The sequence below is a fragment of the Ornithorhynchus anatinus genome, chromosome X1 (genome assembly GCF_004115215.2).
Source record: "Ornithorhynchus anatinus isolate Pmale09 chromosome X1, mOrnAna1.pri.v4, whole genome shotgun sequence".
Classification (NCBI taxonomy): domain Eukaryota; kingdom Metazoa; phylum Chordata; class Mammalia; order Monotremata; family Ornithorhynchidae; genus Ornithorhynchus; species Ornithorhynchus anatinus.
Window position 1 is genome coordinate 22,190,843 of NC_041749.1, and position 16,832 is coordinate 22,207,674.

Below are 16,832 nucleotides of genomic sequence, written 5' to 3' on the forward strand. Positions count from 1 at the left end.
AGAACTCTAACCCTTTTTGATCTATAACATAACATTTTGTGCAACTGTAATAAAAGTTGATGCCTTCCTATATCTTGCCAAAAAGAACTACAAACACACACACACATCCAAACTGTATCTCTATAATATATGCACTCACCTACACCTATTGCTGCAATGCAGAACAGGTAAGGTTTAATTTAAAAGACAAAAACCAGAAGAAATAGAAAAAAAAAGTCCACAGAATACACTCACTGTCAACTAATTAATCAAATGCTTTGTTTCAACTAACATCTCAGTTTGTGTAGGTTCTTCTGCCTATTAGATTTATTTCCAAGCAGGAGAAGAGGAGTGTAAACACTCCTAAAGACCAGGTAATGAAATCTCTATCGATGTTCCATCTCATATTAGGCTCTCATGGCAGTATTTTGCTTACATTTTAATTTGTTCTTGCAGGATACTTACCTGGTAATTGCTTAATAAGATTAACCTCCCTAGCAATACGAGGTGCTCTTTGATTAAAACCTTACTAGAGTGAAGGATTAGTGTATACAGAATAATGCATGTTTGGTGTGTAGGAGGGGTGTGATATTTAATTAACTTATTGCCAATAAGTCTTGATTGTCTCTTTGAAATGTTGGATAAGTAATCAATAGAAATTTATTAGGTTTACCTAAATGTATGGAATTTGGGGAAGATGGGAGGGCAGTCCCTGGGTAAACAGTCAAATCGAGGGTCTCCTACTATTAAGCGCTCAATAAATACGATTGAATGAATGAATTTACCATTCGATATCCAACCATCTAGTTATAATAGTAATAATAATTATGGTATTTGTTAAGTACTTACTACATACCAGGCACTGTACTAAATGCTGGAGCGGGTACGAGCAAACTGAGTTGGATACAGTCCCTGCCCATATGGGGCTCACCGTCTCAATCCCCATTTTAGAGATGAGGTAACTGAGGCACTGAGAGGTGAAGAGACTTGCCCAAGGTCACACTGCAGACAAATGGCAGAGCCAGTATTAGAACCCATGACCTGATGACTCCCAGGCCGATGCTCTACCCACTACGCTATGCTGCTTCTCTGATATAAGATGCTTTTAAATCTCCAGATTTTAATGTGAAAAGTACTGATTTGCAAATTGCTTAAACAACTTCATAATTCCATTTTGTATTTTAGAACATATTGAATTGGCATTTTTTGGTTAAATTGTAATCTACTGCACTTCCAACCTTACTTCCTCAGTAAGTTAATCAAGGATATTTATTGCATGTTTACTATGTGCAAAGCATTGTATTAAGTATTTGAGAAAGTACAGTACCATAGAGTTAGTAGACACGAACCCTGCCCGCAAAGCACTTACAGTCTTCAGGGGAAGACAGGCATTAAATTACAAAGAGGGGAAACAGTAGAGCATGAGGATCTAGGCATAAGTGCTGGGGGCTGGGGTGAGAATCAAAGTGCTAAAGCAGTGCAAAGGCAAGTTCACAGTCAATGCCTTGTCGAGGAGGGTGATAAGGGAAATAAGGGCTTAGTTAGGAAAGGTCTCTTAGAGAAGATATGATTTTAGGAGGGTTTTGAAGATAGGGAGAGTAGTGGACTGTTGGATATGACTGACACATTCCCTACTTAGTGATTCTTAGAGGTGAAAGCCTCATTTAACAATATCCTTAGACCTAAGGATGGAAAGAGTCATGAAAACTACAGGCTGAAAAGATGACCAATGCTCCTTCCTTCTCCAACCAGCTAAATAGCCTTAGGATATTGCAGTGATATTTTCTAGCTGTGGCTTTGGTGTACTGAAACAAATCAGGAGGGTTAGAACCACTGGAAAGGTATACTGTGCTCATCTACCATGGTACTATATTGAAGGCAGGGAATGTCTCTGCTTATTGTTGTTCTGTACTCTCTTAAATGCTTAGTCCAGTGCTCTGCACACAATAACGCTCAATAAATATGATTGAATAAATGAAAGAAGACTTCAATACAGAGCCTTAACCCAAAGAAAGCATAATAAATGGACATTTAGAAAAAAACAATGGTATTTCTTGATCACCTACTATGTGTACAGCACTGTACTTAAGCACTTGGGAGAGTACAATACAGTAGAGTTGGCAGACATGCCTCTTGCCTACAAGGAGCTTACAGACTAGAAGGACAGGCATTACAATAAATTACAGATGGATATGTACATAACTGCTGTAGGGGTGGGGTGAAAAATCAAAATGTTTACAGGATACGGACCCAAGTGCATAGGTGATGCAGAAAAGGGGGCAAATAGGGACAGCGAGAGCTTAGTCAGGGAAGGCCTCCCTCTTGAAGGAATGTGATTTCAGAGAGCTTTGAAGATGGGGAAAGTGGTGATCTGTCTGTTATACATGAAGGGAGAGGGACCAGACCAGAGGGAAGAAGTGGGCCAGTGGTTGGTGGCGAGAAATTCAAGATTGAGGTACAGTGAGTAAGTAGGTTGGTGTTTGAGGAGTATAGTGGTGTGGGTTGGGTTATAAAAGGATATCAGAAAAGTAAGTTAGGATGGGGAGAGCTGATTAAGTGCCTTCAAACCAAGGGATAAACATCTCCCACAGAAGATTTGATTTCCAAGTAGATTATTTCTGAGTTCATTTGTGACTAAGACCCATCTGTGACCGGCAAGATTTGTTGCAATTTGGGGGGATATTTATTTGGGGAAAGGCATTCTTTGCTTCTACTGCACTCTTCTTGCGATCTCTGCATCTTAAAGTTTCAGAAAGCTGAATTCCTGGTGATACTTTGCTCCTCCAAATACAGGACAAAACCCTTAGCCAACATCTCCAGGGCTGGAAGGGGCCAAACAGTCCATCGCTTAGTAATTTAGTTGCCTACACTCAATTTGCCAAAATGTGGGTTTCACTTTACATTTTGGCCGGTATGTTGTCAGTAAATTAGGGTACTGTTCATCCAACAACATGAGCCCATTTAGCTAGAGCATGCTGCAGCACTGGAAGAAATGGAGGGGATCACTGTGCAGCACTGTAACGATGAGTATTACAGCATGAGTTTTCCTTGACACAACAACACAGTTCCCACATTACAGGAGAACCAGGTATAGTACAGGACAATGAGACAATTTTTTCCCAATGCATCCTTTCCGGATACTGAACTCAGCTCCTACTTGTAGGGCATGAAAGAAGAATATTGAATTTTGTTGTTTTATAAAATATTATACAATTAAATCTTTATTTTCCTAAAAACCCAATTAAAGTGAGTCACCAGAGCCTGTAGGCACCAATTTAACATTCATCTAATTAACTCAGGCACGTGCCCCTGTGGCTACTGGGGGGGGGGGGGGATGGGAGAGGAGGAAGGGTAATGTAGTCAGTGATGGCATTCCAACAGGTAGTATGAGAAACTCCCAAAGGCAACCACATCACATCATCCCACATTTGTTATTTTGAATCTGAATTAAGCGAGCAATGTACCAGATGGCTAAATATGACCTTTTAAAAATTGCTTCATGTCTCTATTCCCTAATCCCCCCCTCCCCATTTCTCCCTTACTCTTTCTCTTTTCCCCGATTTTCTCTTTGCAAAATACGCACTTGACTGTTTCAGTAAACATCTCTATTGCCCCCATGTTGTTATAAGAAGGGAAGCTTTGTTCACTAGGTATCCAAACTCCTTTCTATTTCCTCCGCAGACCCAACAGCAGCTACTACAGTATTTCCCTTTCGTGGTACGCCAGGCTTTGCCTCTTCCCCAAGGAGCCTGAATCTCTCCCAGCACGAGAGGTCTCTCAGGTGGAAGCTTGCCGTTTTGCCTTCCTACAGTGTTTTTGCCTCCTCCTCCCCATGCGGCCACTTCTACGGCTGCCGAAGCCTCTGCTGCTGCTGCTGCCGCTTAGTTGTTTGGATTTCATCAAATAGTCGAAGGATTGTGCCGAATCATTTTGGGTAGGGAAAGTATGCAGATTGTTATACGCAGGTGAAGAACCAGCACAGAATTACCACAGCCAAACACAGCAAACAAACAGGAGCGGCGAACGGCATTTAATAGGGTATTTATAAGAGACCATAAAGTAGTTTTTGCCCACCTTCCAAAATGGGGATGAGAAACTGTCAGCTGGCAAGAGCTCTAAATTCCTCTGACCTTAACAGGACGAGCGGCAACTGTAACCTTACCTTTGCCTCCAGATGGCATTGTTGCCACATCATCATTTCCCGGTAATCCCGTCCTTATCCCATTGTTAAAGGTGTGTCCATCTGTCGGCTGTAGCTGCCAATTGAGTCCGAGCAGATGCATTGCTGTGGGAGAGACCGGGGAATGAAAAATAAATATATAATGCAGAAATGGAAATTTCAAAGGCAAGGGCGGCGGCCACCATTTCCTATTAAACCCCGCTAATGAAGATGAAACCAAACCAGTCCGTCCCAGACCACAAAGACGTTCGAGATGCAGTGAACACCTTTGACTTTCGGGTATATAGGATCTGTTTTGATATCACTAAGCAGAACCTAAGTAGGGGAGGACAAAGCAAAACTCTTCATGAAAAAGAAATCCAGGCAATTTTCCAGACCGTGTCTGTATTCAATCGATCAGTGGTATTCACTGAGGGCTCACTTTGTACGGGACACTGTTTTAACTGCTTGGGCGAGTTCAATCCAGTTGGCAGACACAGTCCCTGCCCTCAAGAAGTCTACAGTCTAATGGGACACTGATATTAAAACATTTGAAATAAGGCACTGTAGAGCTGACATTACTTTGTGTGGCTGTGTAGAATTTCTCCACAAACGGAGTGCCCCACCTAGATTGCTTAGCACACTTGCAAGAGAGCCCCTACATACCAATCTGCAACCTGCCCACCAAGCCAAAGCAACAGGATGTAATGTGGCAAAGCTGCAAACCTGGGCTTAGTACAGGGCTTTGCATACACTAAATGCTCAATAAATATGATTTAATGAGTGGATGAACCTGCTATGCCTAACACCTACTCAAAAGAGAGTCACCTCCTGCCCCTCTTGGAGAGGATTTAGGCCAAAATAACATTTCTTAAATCAATTCCAGACCCCTTGAGTACCTGTGCAAACTCTTCCCTTCCCCTTATCCCCTAGTCCAAGCTATAATGACTTCTTACCCCTACACTACTCATTTTAATGCCTGTCACCCCCCTTCTAGACTGTGAGCCCACTGTGGGCAGGGATTGTCTGTATTTGTTCATTCATTCATGCAGTTATATTTATTGAGTGCTTTCTGTGTGCAGAACACTCTACTAAGCACTTGGGAAGTGCAATTCAGCAAGGAAGAGAGACAATCCCTGCCCAAAATAGGTTCATGGTGCAGAAGGTGGGGGGGGGGGCAGAAATGACATCAAAACAAGTAAACAGGCATCAATAGCATCAATATAAATGCATGGAATTATAGATATATACACATCATCAATATAAATATATAGAATTTTGAATACATACATATATACACAAGTGCTATGGGGCGGGGAGGGGGTAGAACAAAGGGAGCAAGTTGGGGTGATGGGGAGTGGAGGGGGAGCAGAGGAAAAGGGGGCCTGGGTCTGGGAAGACCTCCTGGAGGATGTGAGCCTTCAGTAGGGCTTTGAAGGGGGGAGTATGATTGGCGGATTTGAGGAGGGAGGGCATTCCAGGCCAGAGGTAGGATGTGGGCCAGGTGTCAATGGCAGCACAGGCGAGAACGAGGCACAGTGAGAAGATTAGCACCAGAGGAACAGCGTTTTTGGCCGGGATGTAGAAGGAGAGAAGGGAGATGAGGTAGAAGGGGGCAAGGTGATGGAGAGCTTTGAAGAATAAAAGGAGGGAGGAGATCGCCTCTGAAGATACTTCTGGGAAGGATGGGAAAGTAGAAGAGGGGGTCGATAGTAGGGGGGATGGAGGAGAGGGAGGGGAAACTTTGGGGAGCTCAGACCTGATGGCATTATTTCTTACCGAACTGTACTTTCCAAGCCCTTATCAAAGTGCTTTGCACTCAGTAAATAAGATTGAATGAATGAACTACTCTATTCCCCATGCTGGTCACCCAGTGAAGTATCACGACACTGAAACATTATTATGATTACTATTATTAGGTACTCAATAAGGATGTACCATGTGTCAAACACAGTTCTAAATGCTGGGGTAGATTAAAGTGATTCAGGTTGGACCCAATCCTTCTCCCATATGGGGCTCACAGGGTAAGTGGGAGGGAGAACAAGTATTCAATCACCATTTTCAGCCACTACTTTCATAACGGGAGTCAGAGGCCCAAGGAGAGTGTTTCTTCTCACTAGGTTTCTTTAAAAAATCTTTCTTGCCTGTCTGCTATCATTTTATATATTCTACCCTTTTTTCATGGTATTTGTTAAGCGCTTACTCTGGGCCAAGCGCTGGGGTAGATGATATGGGATAATCAGGTTGGACCCAGGCCCTATCCTACATGGAGCTCACAATCTAAGTGGAAGAGGGAATGGGTACTGAGACCCCCTTTTACAGAGGAGGAAATTGAGGCAGAAAGAAGTTAAGTGACTTGTTCAAAATCACACAGCAGGCTAGCAGCAGAGTCTAGGTTGGAACCCAGGTCTTCTGACTCTCGGGTCCGAGCTCTTTCCACCAGGCCATGATGCTTCTTTTGACTTTCTAGCTCTGCCACTCTCTGCCACTTGTCACTTGTCGGCTGTGTGACTGTGGGCAAGTCACTTAACTTCTCTGTGCCTCAGTTCCCTCATCTGTAAAATGGGGATTAAGACTGTGAGCCCCATGTGGGACAACCCGATTCCCCTATGTCTACCCCAGTGCTTAGAACAGTGCTCTTCCAAACCCCCTCAGAAAAGGAACAACAGCAGAAAGCAATGCTTTGTCCTTCTGTCTCACCTTGACTTCATTAGTGCTATAACCCTGCCATAACTCTGCCACCATATATGTCTTAAACCTCAGATGCTTCCCTTCCCTGTAACCCATTTTACTGTCTTCCTCTGTCGCCAGACTGTAAGCTCTTTGAGTGCAGGGATCCTGCCTCTTAACTCTACTGCCTACTAATTCCAAGCACTTAGTAAGTGCTCAGTAAAGATTATTAAGTGACTGACTACTTGATTACCCCATAGCATTGGTTGCCTTCCTTTTTGGGGTATCAACTTTATGGTTTGAGGTAATAGCCACATTCTCCCACAGTCCTTTGTGGAAATTCTCATTTTATTTCAGCAAAGGTCACCCAGCTCTGGCTATTTTAAATTAATCGCTATTGTGACTGTATCCTTGTTTTAGATGTTCCTTTCACCTAGCCCGTATTTTTTTTCTTTCCAATTCTTGGGCTTCAGTGTAACATTTGCAAAATGGAGAATCATCTGACTATTCCTTATCAGACAATAGCCATGTGAAGTCTGCATTCTATTTCAGGTTGATACTGTTGCTACATCTCTGGCAGGTTTTGAAATTGATGTAAGGATGGGAAAAACAATTAACCACAGGAAATGCAATTAACAATGCTTAGGAAATTGTCCACTCCACAATTCATTCTGCATGCCTATCACCACAAAGTCCAACTGCATTCTATTGGGGTTAAAAATCTATCTTCAGACAATACAGTCTCCAACTTGTGGGAATGGATTTAAAATGGTTAGCTTTGCAAGTGTAAATGTCTGCTTTATCTCATTTCCTTTGCAATAGCAGGGACCATAGCTTTTCTATACATTATTCCCTAGTGTCATACCCGGAGTCACTAATGTTATAGATGATAAATACTAATAAGGATAAGTGACATTTAGAGTACATTTCCCTTCAAGATAACACCTAATTTTTTCCTGGTGCTTATACTTTATATGTAGGTCACTTACTTGAAGAGAAAAATCTGGTTGCTTCAAATAATAACATATCTTTACAGCACAGAGGTCAGGGAATGAAAACTAATAGTGTGTCCTTCAAGAGAACGATAGCTTTTAATTTGTAATTACCGGGTTAGGGTAGCCAAGGAATTAGCTATTTTCAAATGATTAAAAATATATTATATGAAAATGGTTTTAGGATCTGCCCCGACCCATCTGCTTACCCACCAGGGATTTCATTCAATTAGTGAGTGTTTTTCTGTGTCCTAACAGTAGGCACAGGTGTGCCTGGTAAAGTTGGAGCTCAGTCTTAACAAAACCTGGATTTACCCACCTATGACAGAACTAGGAGCCCATCAGGTAGAGGACGGTAAAAGCAGTTGCCTTGAAACTCCCCTCTAAATGCTCCACTCAATGCTTTCCACCCCACCCAGTATTCAATCTTGTTCAAAGGGTACAGTACCATGTAGATATGAACTTGAGGAAACACCCTCAACCCAATAAAAAACCCCAATCTTACAGCACGAATGAAACCCAAAGTATTTCTGAGTTCTAGAAAGCATTATACTTTTTTTCTCATTTTTCCATTGTTTCCCCATTATCTTCCCAGATAAAGTATAGCAGGCACAGGAAAACTGTAGAATAGGTCAGATGTTTTCGGGTACCAGCGTCCAAGTAACTTCGTAAAGCAGATTCCAGAAATGTTAAGCAAAACACGAAGATGAGGTTGGGATGAGAAAAGGGGAAAGAGCAAAATCAGCTGCACATAGATCTGACCTTCTTTCACGGCACTGCAACAAAAATGAAACTCAAGTTGGGGCATATTTTCTGATGTTGAACCGGACCCACATGAAGAATGAGAATTAGTTCAGTGTGATAGCCTTTCCTCACACTTGCTTTTGGAAACTGAGACTGTCTTTTGTTTGCATCCGTTCCTGTTCAGCTATGTTTGTGCCTCCACTTCAAAAAGGAAATGAGGGCAAAAATGTGTCTGGGGGGAAGGAGTGAGGAAATGAGGCCAAGGCTATGAAAAGATCTGGAAATGAAGCAAATATTCAGTTTCTTAGGATTCTATCCTCTTATTTATGCTCCTGATTTATTGGTACCTTATGGCAAACCATATTCCCTACCACATCCCAGTTTCCCCTGCTGTAAAATGGGGATAAAATATTCAAGTCCACTTCGGGGACCAGGCAAGGAAAGAGATGGGAAAGAAAGACTCTGACATAAATATGGCCACTCCATTCTTGGTTTTTTGTTTTGCTTTTATGATATTTTTTAAGTGCTCATTATTCGTCAAACACTATTAGTCACAAGTTTAACAGGATGGACACAGTCCATTTCCCACATGGGGCTCACAGTCTAAGTAGGAGGGAGGTGGATTTAACCCCCTTTTTTCAGTTGAGGAAACTAAGGCACAAAGAAGTTAAGTGACTCGACCTAGGTCACACAGTAAGCAATTGACCGAGCTGGTTTCAGAAGCCAGGTCCTCTGACTCCCGGACCCGTGCTCTTTCTCCTAGGCCACCCTGTTTCTTGTAAACATTTTATTAATTTTAACACTTCTGTGATTGGATATTTGCTCATCAACATAGCTGAACAATGCTAACCATCTTATGGTCATGAAATAAAGACTTGTTGATGAGTTTGATAGACTCCAGAAAAAGTTTCCTCAAGCTGCCTATTGACAGATGCCTTCTCATCTAGTGGACCAACTACCAGCACCTACCAGTCTCCTCCCTCTTTCCTGAAATATGATGTCTAAGCTGTTAATGAAGCAATTTGACATTTAGGCTAATGGCTCAAGTACAATGAGAGTGTTCCTGAGGTGTGCACAAAACTGGCTTCCTACCTACCATTCTGAGAACTTCATGGATTATCTTTCTACAGCAACGTTCTGGGCATGTCACTCCCTTCCTCAAAAATCTCCAGTGGTTGCCTATCAATGTTCATATGAAGCAAAAACTCCACACTATTGGCTTCAAAGCTGTCCGTCACTTTGCCCCCTCCTACCTCACCTCCCATCTCTCCTTCTACAGCCCAGCCCATACACTCCGCTCCCTGCCTCTGACCTCCTCACTGTGCCGTGTTCTAGCCTGTCCCGCCATCGACCCCTGGCCCAAGTCCTACCTCTGGGCTGGAATGCCCTCCCTCCTCACATCTGCCAAACTAGTTCTCTTTCCCCCTTCAAAGCCCTACTGAAAGCTCATCTCCTCCAGGAGGCCTTCCCAGACTGAGCCCCCCTTTTCATCCTCCCCCCCATCGCCCTTACTACCTCCCTCTGCTCTATCCCCCTCTTCACCCCACAGTACTTGTGTATATTTGTACATACTTATTATTTTATTTATTTTATTAATGATGTATATATAGCTATAATTTTATTTATCTATTTTGATGCTATTGATGCCTACTTGCTTTGTTTTCTGTCTCCCCGCTTCTAGGCTGTGAGCTCATTGTTGGTTAGGGTTTGTCTCTATCTGTTGCTGAAGTGTACTTTCCAAGCACTTAATACAGTGCTCTGCATACAGTAAGTGCTCAATAAATATGATTGAATGAATGAATGGGATTAGAGAAGTTGGAAAGACTCATTTTCCAAGTGTTGGTGCCCGGCACGTGGCTCCTTCTTGAGCTTGGACCAGGAAGAAGCAATATCCACTTGGGCAAATGGATGTTTATCTGGATTAAAAAAACACTACTAGGCAGCTCTCAAAGGCATCCTATTTAAATACAGTGCAAACACATCTGTAGCTCCTAATAGCTACTAGCCCAGGCCCCAGAAAGATGAGGCGCCTCAGCCCCATCACAAGCATGCATAATTTAGGGCACAGTGCATTCACGTCTCATCTAAGAGAAGATGGGTGTGGAAGGTGAGTTGGTAAATGCTCGAGTATATTAAGAGAGAAGGTTGAGGGTCAAACTATCCCCAGATCACAAGTGAAATAGGTTTGGTAGGTCTGTTCCCTAATGGTTACTCTCCCCACTCAAAAATTAAGGGCACAGTTCATCATGATTTAACAGCCTCTGTTCCAGAGTCTGAGTCCTGGCGGAGCAGGGTTCAGCTTGACAGGGTGGACAGAGCAGGGGAAGGGTAACAAGGTTTCAGCTTGTGGAATTGCTGGATTGACTGAGGAGAAACAGCCACAGAACACATACCCTGACTGCTAAAACTGCCGGGGCAACTCTGCAGAACTCTTATGCTGACTTTGGGTTACTTGGGGGTTCCACCCTCCACACCCCGGTGCTTGGAAAGAGAATAGAACTCCCAGCAGGGGCAGACGTAGGGTGATTATTCTCATGTAACAAGCTTCTATATTATGTCAGATGGATCTGAAAGACATTTTTAAAATATTTACTGTAAATGTCTAGACTGTAAACTCGATGTGTGCAGGGAACGTCTCTACCAACTCTGTTGTATTGTAGAGAAGCAGCGTGGCTCAATGGAAAGAGCCCGGGCTTGGAAGTCAGAGGTCGTGGGTTCTAATTCTGCCTCCGCCGCTTGCCAGCTGTGTGACTTTGGGCAAGTCACTTCACTTCTCTGTGCCTCAGTTACCTCATCTGTAAAATGGGGATTAAAACTGTGAGCCCCTCATGGGGCAACCTGATCACCTTGTATCCCCCAGCGCTTAGAACAGTGCTTTGCACATAGTAAGTGGTTAACAAATACCACGATTTTATATTGTACTTTCCCAAGCACTTAGAGTAAGTGCTTAACAAATACCATCATTATTATTACAGTGCTCTACACACAGTAAATGCTTAATAAATATGATTGATTGACAATAGCATACAGAAAGAAGAAACAAATTAGTGGGTGTGCTTTAGAATTATAATTATATTTATGTCTGTCTCTTCAATACTTGCTATGGGCAGGGAATGTGTCTACTAATTCTGTTGTATTGTATTCTCCAAAGCGCTTAGCACAGTGCTGCGCACATAGTAAGTGTTCAGTAAATACCAATGATTAAGGAACTGGAGAGTCCTTCTTTTATGGTATTTGTTAAGCACTTACTGTGTGTTAAGTACTGTCCTAAACGCTGAGGTAGATACAAGTTTAGCAGGCTGAACACAGTCCCTGTCCTATATGGGGCTCACCGTCTAAACAGGAGGGAAGAGGATTTAACCCCCTTTTTATAGTTGAGGAAACTGAGGCACAGAGAATTTAAGCAACTTGGCCAAGGTCACACGAAAGCAATTAGCAGAGCTGGGATTATAACCCAGGTCCTCTGACTCCCAAGCCCATACTTTAAACACTAGGCCATGCTGCTTCCCTTTAGATTTATTTAGATATTTTTCCCATAAGATTCATATATAGAGATATAGATATCTATATCCATCTGTCTTTTGATAACTATATACCTAAATATATATCATCTCCTCAATCCAGAGGGCTGTACTACTATAGACTTGTCACATAACCAGGAGATTTATATCTCAGTAATAGATAATTATAACATCCTTGGCTAATACCCATATTGTGATTATGAGCGAAGACTAGATTCTTCTGAAAAATAAAAGTGATTAATATGAATAGCTACATATTGAACCCAATCTTTCCTCCGGAGTTTCCCAAAGGTGACATATTGTTCCCTTGGGGTTCTTAGAGGAGAGAGGAAGTTTCCCTGAAGACATAGACCTGCTTCAAATGGAAAATTGCTGCCTGAGTAGTAGAGTGTTATGCAGTCACCGTCTCGGTTTCTGGTCACCCATATGGATCTTTGAGTTATACTCGGTGTGTGAAGAAAGTAAGCCAGCCACAGATCTACTTAGGGGTCCCTTGTCCATGTCCTACCTCTGGCATGGAACTGCCTCCCACTTCACATCCAACAGGTAATCACTCTCCCTGCCCTTCAAAGCCTAATTGAAAACACATCTCCTCCAAGAGGCCTTCCCTGACTAAGCCCTCATTTCTCCTGCTCCTGTTCCTTTCTGTATCATCTTTGCAACTCTATCTGTACCGTTCATTCACTCCACCCCTTGCCTATAAGCTCCCTGTGGGCAGCGATCACGTCTACCAACTCTGTTGAATTATACTGTCCCAAGCATTTAGTACAGTGGTCTGCATACAGTAAATCCTCAATAAATATGATTGATTGATTGATTGATTGATGGCAGGACTTGAGGCTGCCAGATCTAGTTAAAAGGGCAACGGGATTAGAGTCAGGAGATCCAGGGTCCAGTGCCAGCTTTTCCACTGGTCAGCTGTGTAACCTGTGCCTCAGTTACCTCATCTGTAAAATGAGACTCCTTCCTTACAAGGATGAGGTAAGGATAAAATGAGATGATTGATCAGAAAGCACTTTGGAAAAAGAAAAGTCCTCTATGAGAGCAAGCATTTGCCACCAATATACTGCCACCAAAAAAGGGTCCAAGACCTTACTCCTGGCTATGGCCCTGAACGGTGCCCTGGGCCCAAAAGGACAAGTCAGGCATAAGATGTTTCCTAGCTTGCCCTTCAAGAGCCCAGGTCAGCAAGCCCTAAGGAGCTCCTCAGCCTCCCTCCCTTCCCCTCCATTGTGGGGACTGTGCTTTTCTGGGTGGGAACCAGAAAAGCAGCTCCAATTCATTCAACCTTTGGAGCATTGGGAAAGTCATGATGGTTGTTGCCATGGGGCCCTGGACTTGTCTGTCTCAGTGATGTGAAGCCTGAAATCAGCTCCCTTAACCATAACCTTATGATAGTCTTCATTGTTTTTATTGTTATAATTTTCAAGTATTATTTTGTGGTTTAATTCTTTTCTTGTGCTTCTATTACCTTTCTTCTCTCTCTCCTGCCCCCCCCCCCAACCTTTATACCCCACTCTAGACTGTGAGCTCTTTGTGGGCAGGGATTGTCACTGTTTATTGTATTGTACTTCCCAAGTGCTTAGTACAGTCCTTTGCCCACAGTAAGCGCTCAGTGAATATGACTGAATGAATGAATGAATTATTCTTAGATTCTTACCTCTTGGGAAGGCGAGAGCCCATATCTAATTTTTTCCTCCACTGTATTCTTTCCCAATATTTGGCATAGTACTTTGCACAGAGGAGGTGCTTTAAAATAGAACTGCATGAGTGAATGAATGCCTGAGGGAATAAATAAATCTAGCACCCCTGCCCTGGCCTTAGGGAGATGAAGAATGTGTTCTTCTCCCTTTGACCGATGAGTGCAGAGACATTTATTTGAGGTCTTAGTTCAGCCCACCCTCTCCTGTACTCTCCCAAGTGCTTAGTACAGTGTTTTGCACACAGTAAGCACTCAATAAATATGATTGACTGACTTTCCCACTGCAGTGAAAGTGTTGAGCTCTAACAAGTACGGCATCCAAAAAAGAAACAAAGAAACAAAGGACTAGATCAGCAACAGTTAACTGAGAAAACATCAGCCACCATAAGGACTGGAAGCTTAAATTTCCAGGTGTTTGGACAGCTGTGGATTGGGTTTGCTTGATATTCCATGTAGAGTGCATTGAAGCGCCACTGGGTGCCACATAAAACAATTCTCATTCATTGGCTGGCAACGGATCAACCCAACAGGAGCCAATCAATATGTAAGAGATTCTTCCAAGAGTGTCACTATCCTTTGTTCATCAAAGAGGATAATATTCCTCTGTATTCACAGGGAAGGTAGAAGATTTTTTAAAAATGGTACTTATTGTTTACTAATTGCCAGGCACCATCCTAAGAGGTGGGGTAGATACAAGATAATCACTTCGGACACAATGCTTGTCCCACACAGAGCTCCCAATCTAAATAAAAGGGATTACAATTTAATCCCCAATTTACAGATGAGAAAACTGAGGCACAGAGAAATTGTGTCTTGCCCAAGATCAGATAGCAGACAAAGTGGTGGACCTGGGATTAGAGCCCAGGGCCTTTGACTCTCAGGGTTCATGCTTTTTCCATTAGGTAACACTACTTCCTTTATTGAGCATACTGTCTGCAGAGCACTCAGTGAAGCATTTGGGAGAGTATAACAGGAGCTTAAAGTTGAGAGAGGGAGATGGACATTAAGATAAATTATGGATATATACATAACCTGTGGAGCTGAGGATGGGGTAAATAAAGGGTACAAATCCAAGTGCAAGGGCGACAAAGAAGGAAAAGGGAGATAAGGAGATAGGCGATAAAGAGATTAGGCTCCAGGTCTGTGGGCTGAACATGCCCTCACAGTCCCAGGGATGTGGAATGGGAACTCAAGTCCTGGATCCCATGGGGACTAGATGGAGAACAAATCCAGTTTTCTGAATATCCCAGAGGATAAGCAAAGACAAACCTACACTGGTACAAAATGGAAATCAGGGAAGAGATGTTTAGAGGAGGGAACCACCAGAGTCTGCTTTCTTAGAGAGAACACTAACAGGCCTTTTCACATATTGGTAGAAATTCAAGGAGAAAATGATGAACGGGAGTCATCCATCTCAACTCACCCCTTTAACAATTTCCTTCTGCTACCCACCCAGAATACACAATAGACTTTTAACATAAGATTTTACAGGCACTCACTGAAAATTAACCAAGCAGTTAAACAAAATAATTGCTTATTAACTGTTGCTGTTGCCAACTCATAGATACCTCTGTTTTATAGTCATTTGGTCTCAATAAATATGTCCTTTAGAGTAACTGTTAAAATGTCCCATTTGGAAAGACCACCTTAGTAAAATCTAAATTGAATCTATGTCGGGGAAATAATCAATGTTATTTAAGTTCATTATGGAAAGGGAATGTGTCTGCTAATTCTGTTGCATTACACTCTCCCAAGCACTTAGTGCAGCTCTCTGCATATCAGAAATGCTCAGTAACTACCACTGATTGACTGATCGACTGAATGCCTACTGAAGAGAAGTACTGTGCTAAGGACTTGGTAGCATACAACACATACAAGCCACATGTTCCCTGCCTTCAAGGAGCTTACAATCTAAAAGCAGAGAGAGGCAAAATGATGTAGGAACAATGGGTGTAGAAGGAAGAACAAGAATCTATCATGAAGTAGAATAAATTCACCAGTATGAGAGACAGCATAGTCCACTGGAAAGAGCATAGGACTAGGAATCAGGTGACCAGAGTGATAATCCCATTTTTGTCACTTGCCTGACCTTGGGCAAATCTGTTAACACCTCCATGCCTCAGTTTCCACATCAGTAAAATGGGCATTCAATACCTGTTCTTTTTTCCTTTTAGACTGTGAACCCCATAAGGGACTGGGGCTATATCCTGATTACCCTGAATCTACTCTAGTGCTCAGCACAAGCTTGGCCCATAGTAAGCACTTAACAAAGACTACAAGTATTGCTACTGCTATTATATTCATTATGAAATTACTCATCTCCTGAAAATGCAGCAGTTCCCTTCTGCAGCATCTGGAGTGTTTTAGCAATCCGGTTTAGGAAGGCCTTTCAAATGGGTAAAGGATGAAAAAAATTGCCCTTAAAAATTGCCTTACATTCAAACTATGGTAACCAGGGGGCTGCAACTGGTGGGCTTAAATTTGCAGTACAAAAGAGGTTATTAGCTGGGAATAAAAATCGGTGCCATGATCCAGTCAGAAAAGAGAACTGAACTATATTAATTGCTTTCTTTTGGAGAAATCACTGCCAGAATAATTGGATCCCTATAAAAAGATGCAAACAAAGCTACAAGGAATAAGACTGAGGAAACTGCGTCTGCCTTAAAGGAGTTAAAAAAAATTTCCTTTCAAACTGCCTTGGCGAGGGGATTTTTCTTCTTCGCCCTGACTGTATTGCAATAAACTGAATGGAATGAATTTTCAAAGCCGGCATGGAAGATACGCCCACAAATCCCATTAGTAGTAATGGGATTTGTGCACCTATCTCCATGCAGAGCTCAGAAAATGCACCCCTCTGTGTCCAACTTCGGGCTCCTTCCCTCTAGCTGGAAATGCTTATCCAGCCTACAAATTCTGCCAAAAAGAGAGAGGAAGGGAAGAGCCACAGGCCAGGCACCAACATCCCAGGTGGACTCCGAACATTGTTGAGGTCAGAAGAATGGACCCCACTTTTTACTGACTCCAAGGCTGCTCCCTGCTTTCTTGACAGAACCATGGCACACATT

The 16,832-nt window shown here is 42.6% G+C and overlaps 1 protein-coding gene across 7 annotated transcripts in view; it reads right to left on the bottom strand.

Annotated features, from left to right (window-relative positions):
* The window catches only part of TENM2 (teneurin transmembrane protein 2), a 1,066,718-nt gene that overhangs the window by 157,176 nt on the left and 892,710 nt on the right, over positions 1 to 16,832 (bottom strand). For all 7 annotated transcript variants that reach the window (XM_039910127.1, XM_039910126.1, XM_039910125.1 and 4 more), the window contains one exon: positions 4,142 to 4,264. In XM_039910127.1, the coding sequence (XP_039766061.1) occupies positions 4,142 to 4,264 (123 nt within the window). The remainder of the gene's footprint in view (positions 1 to 4,141; positions 4,265 to 16,832) is intronic.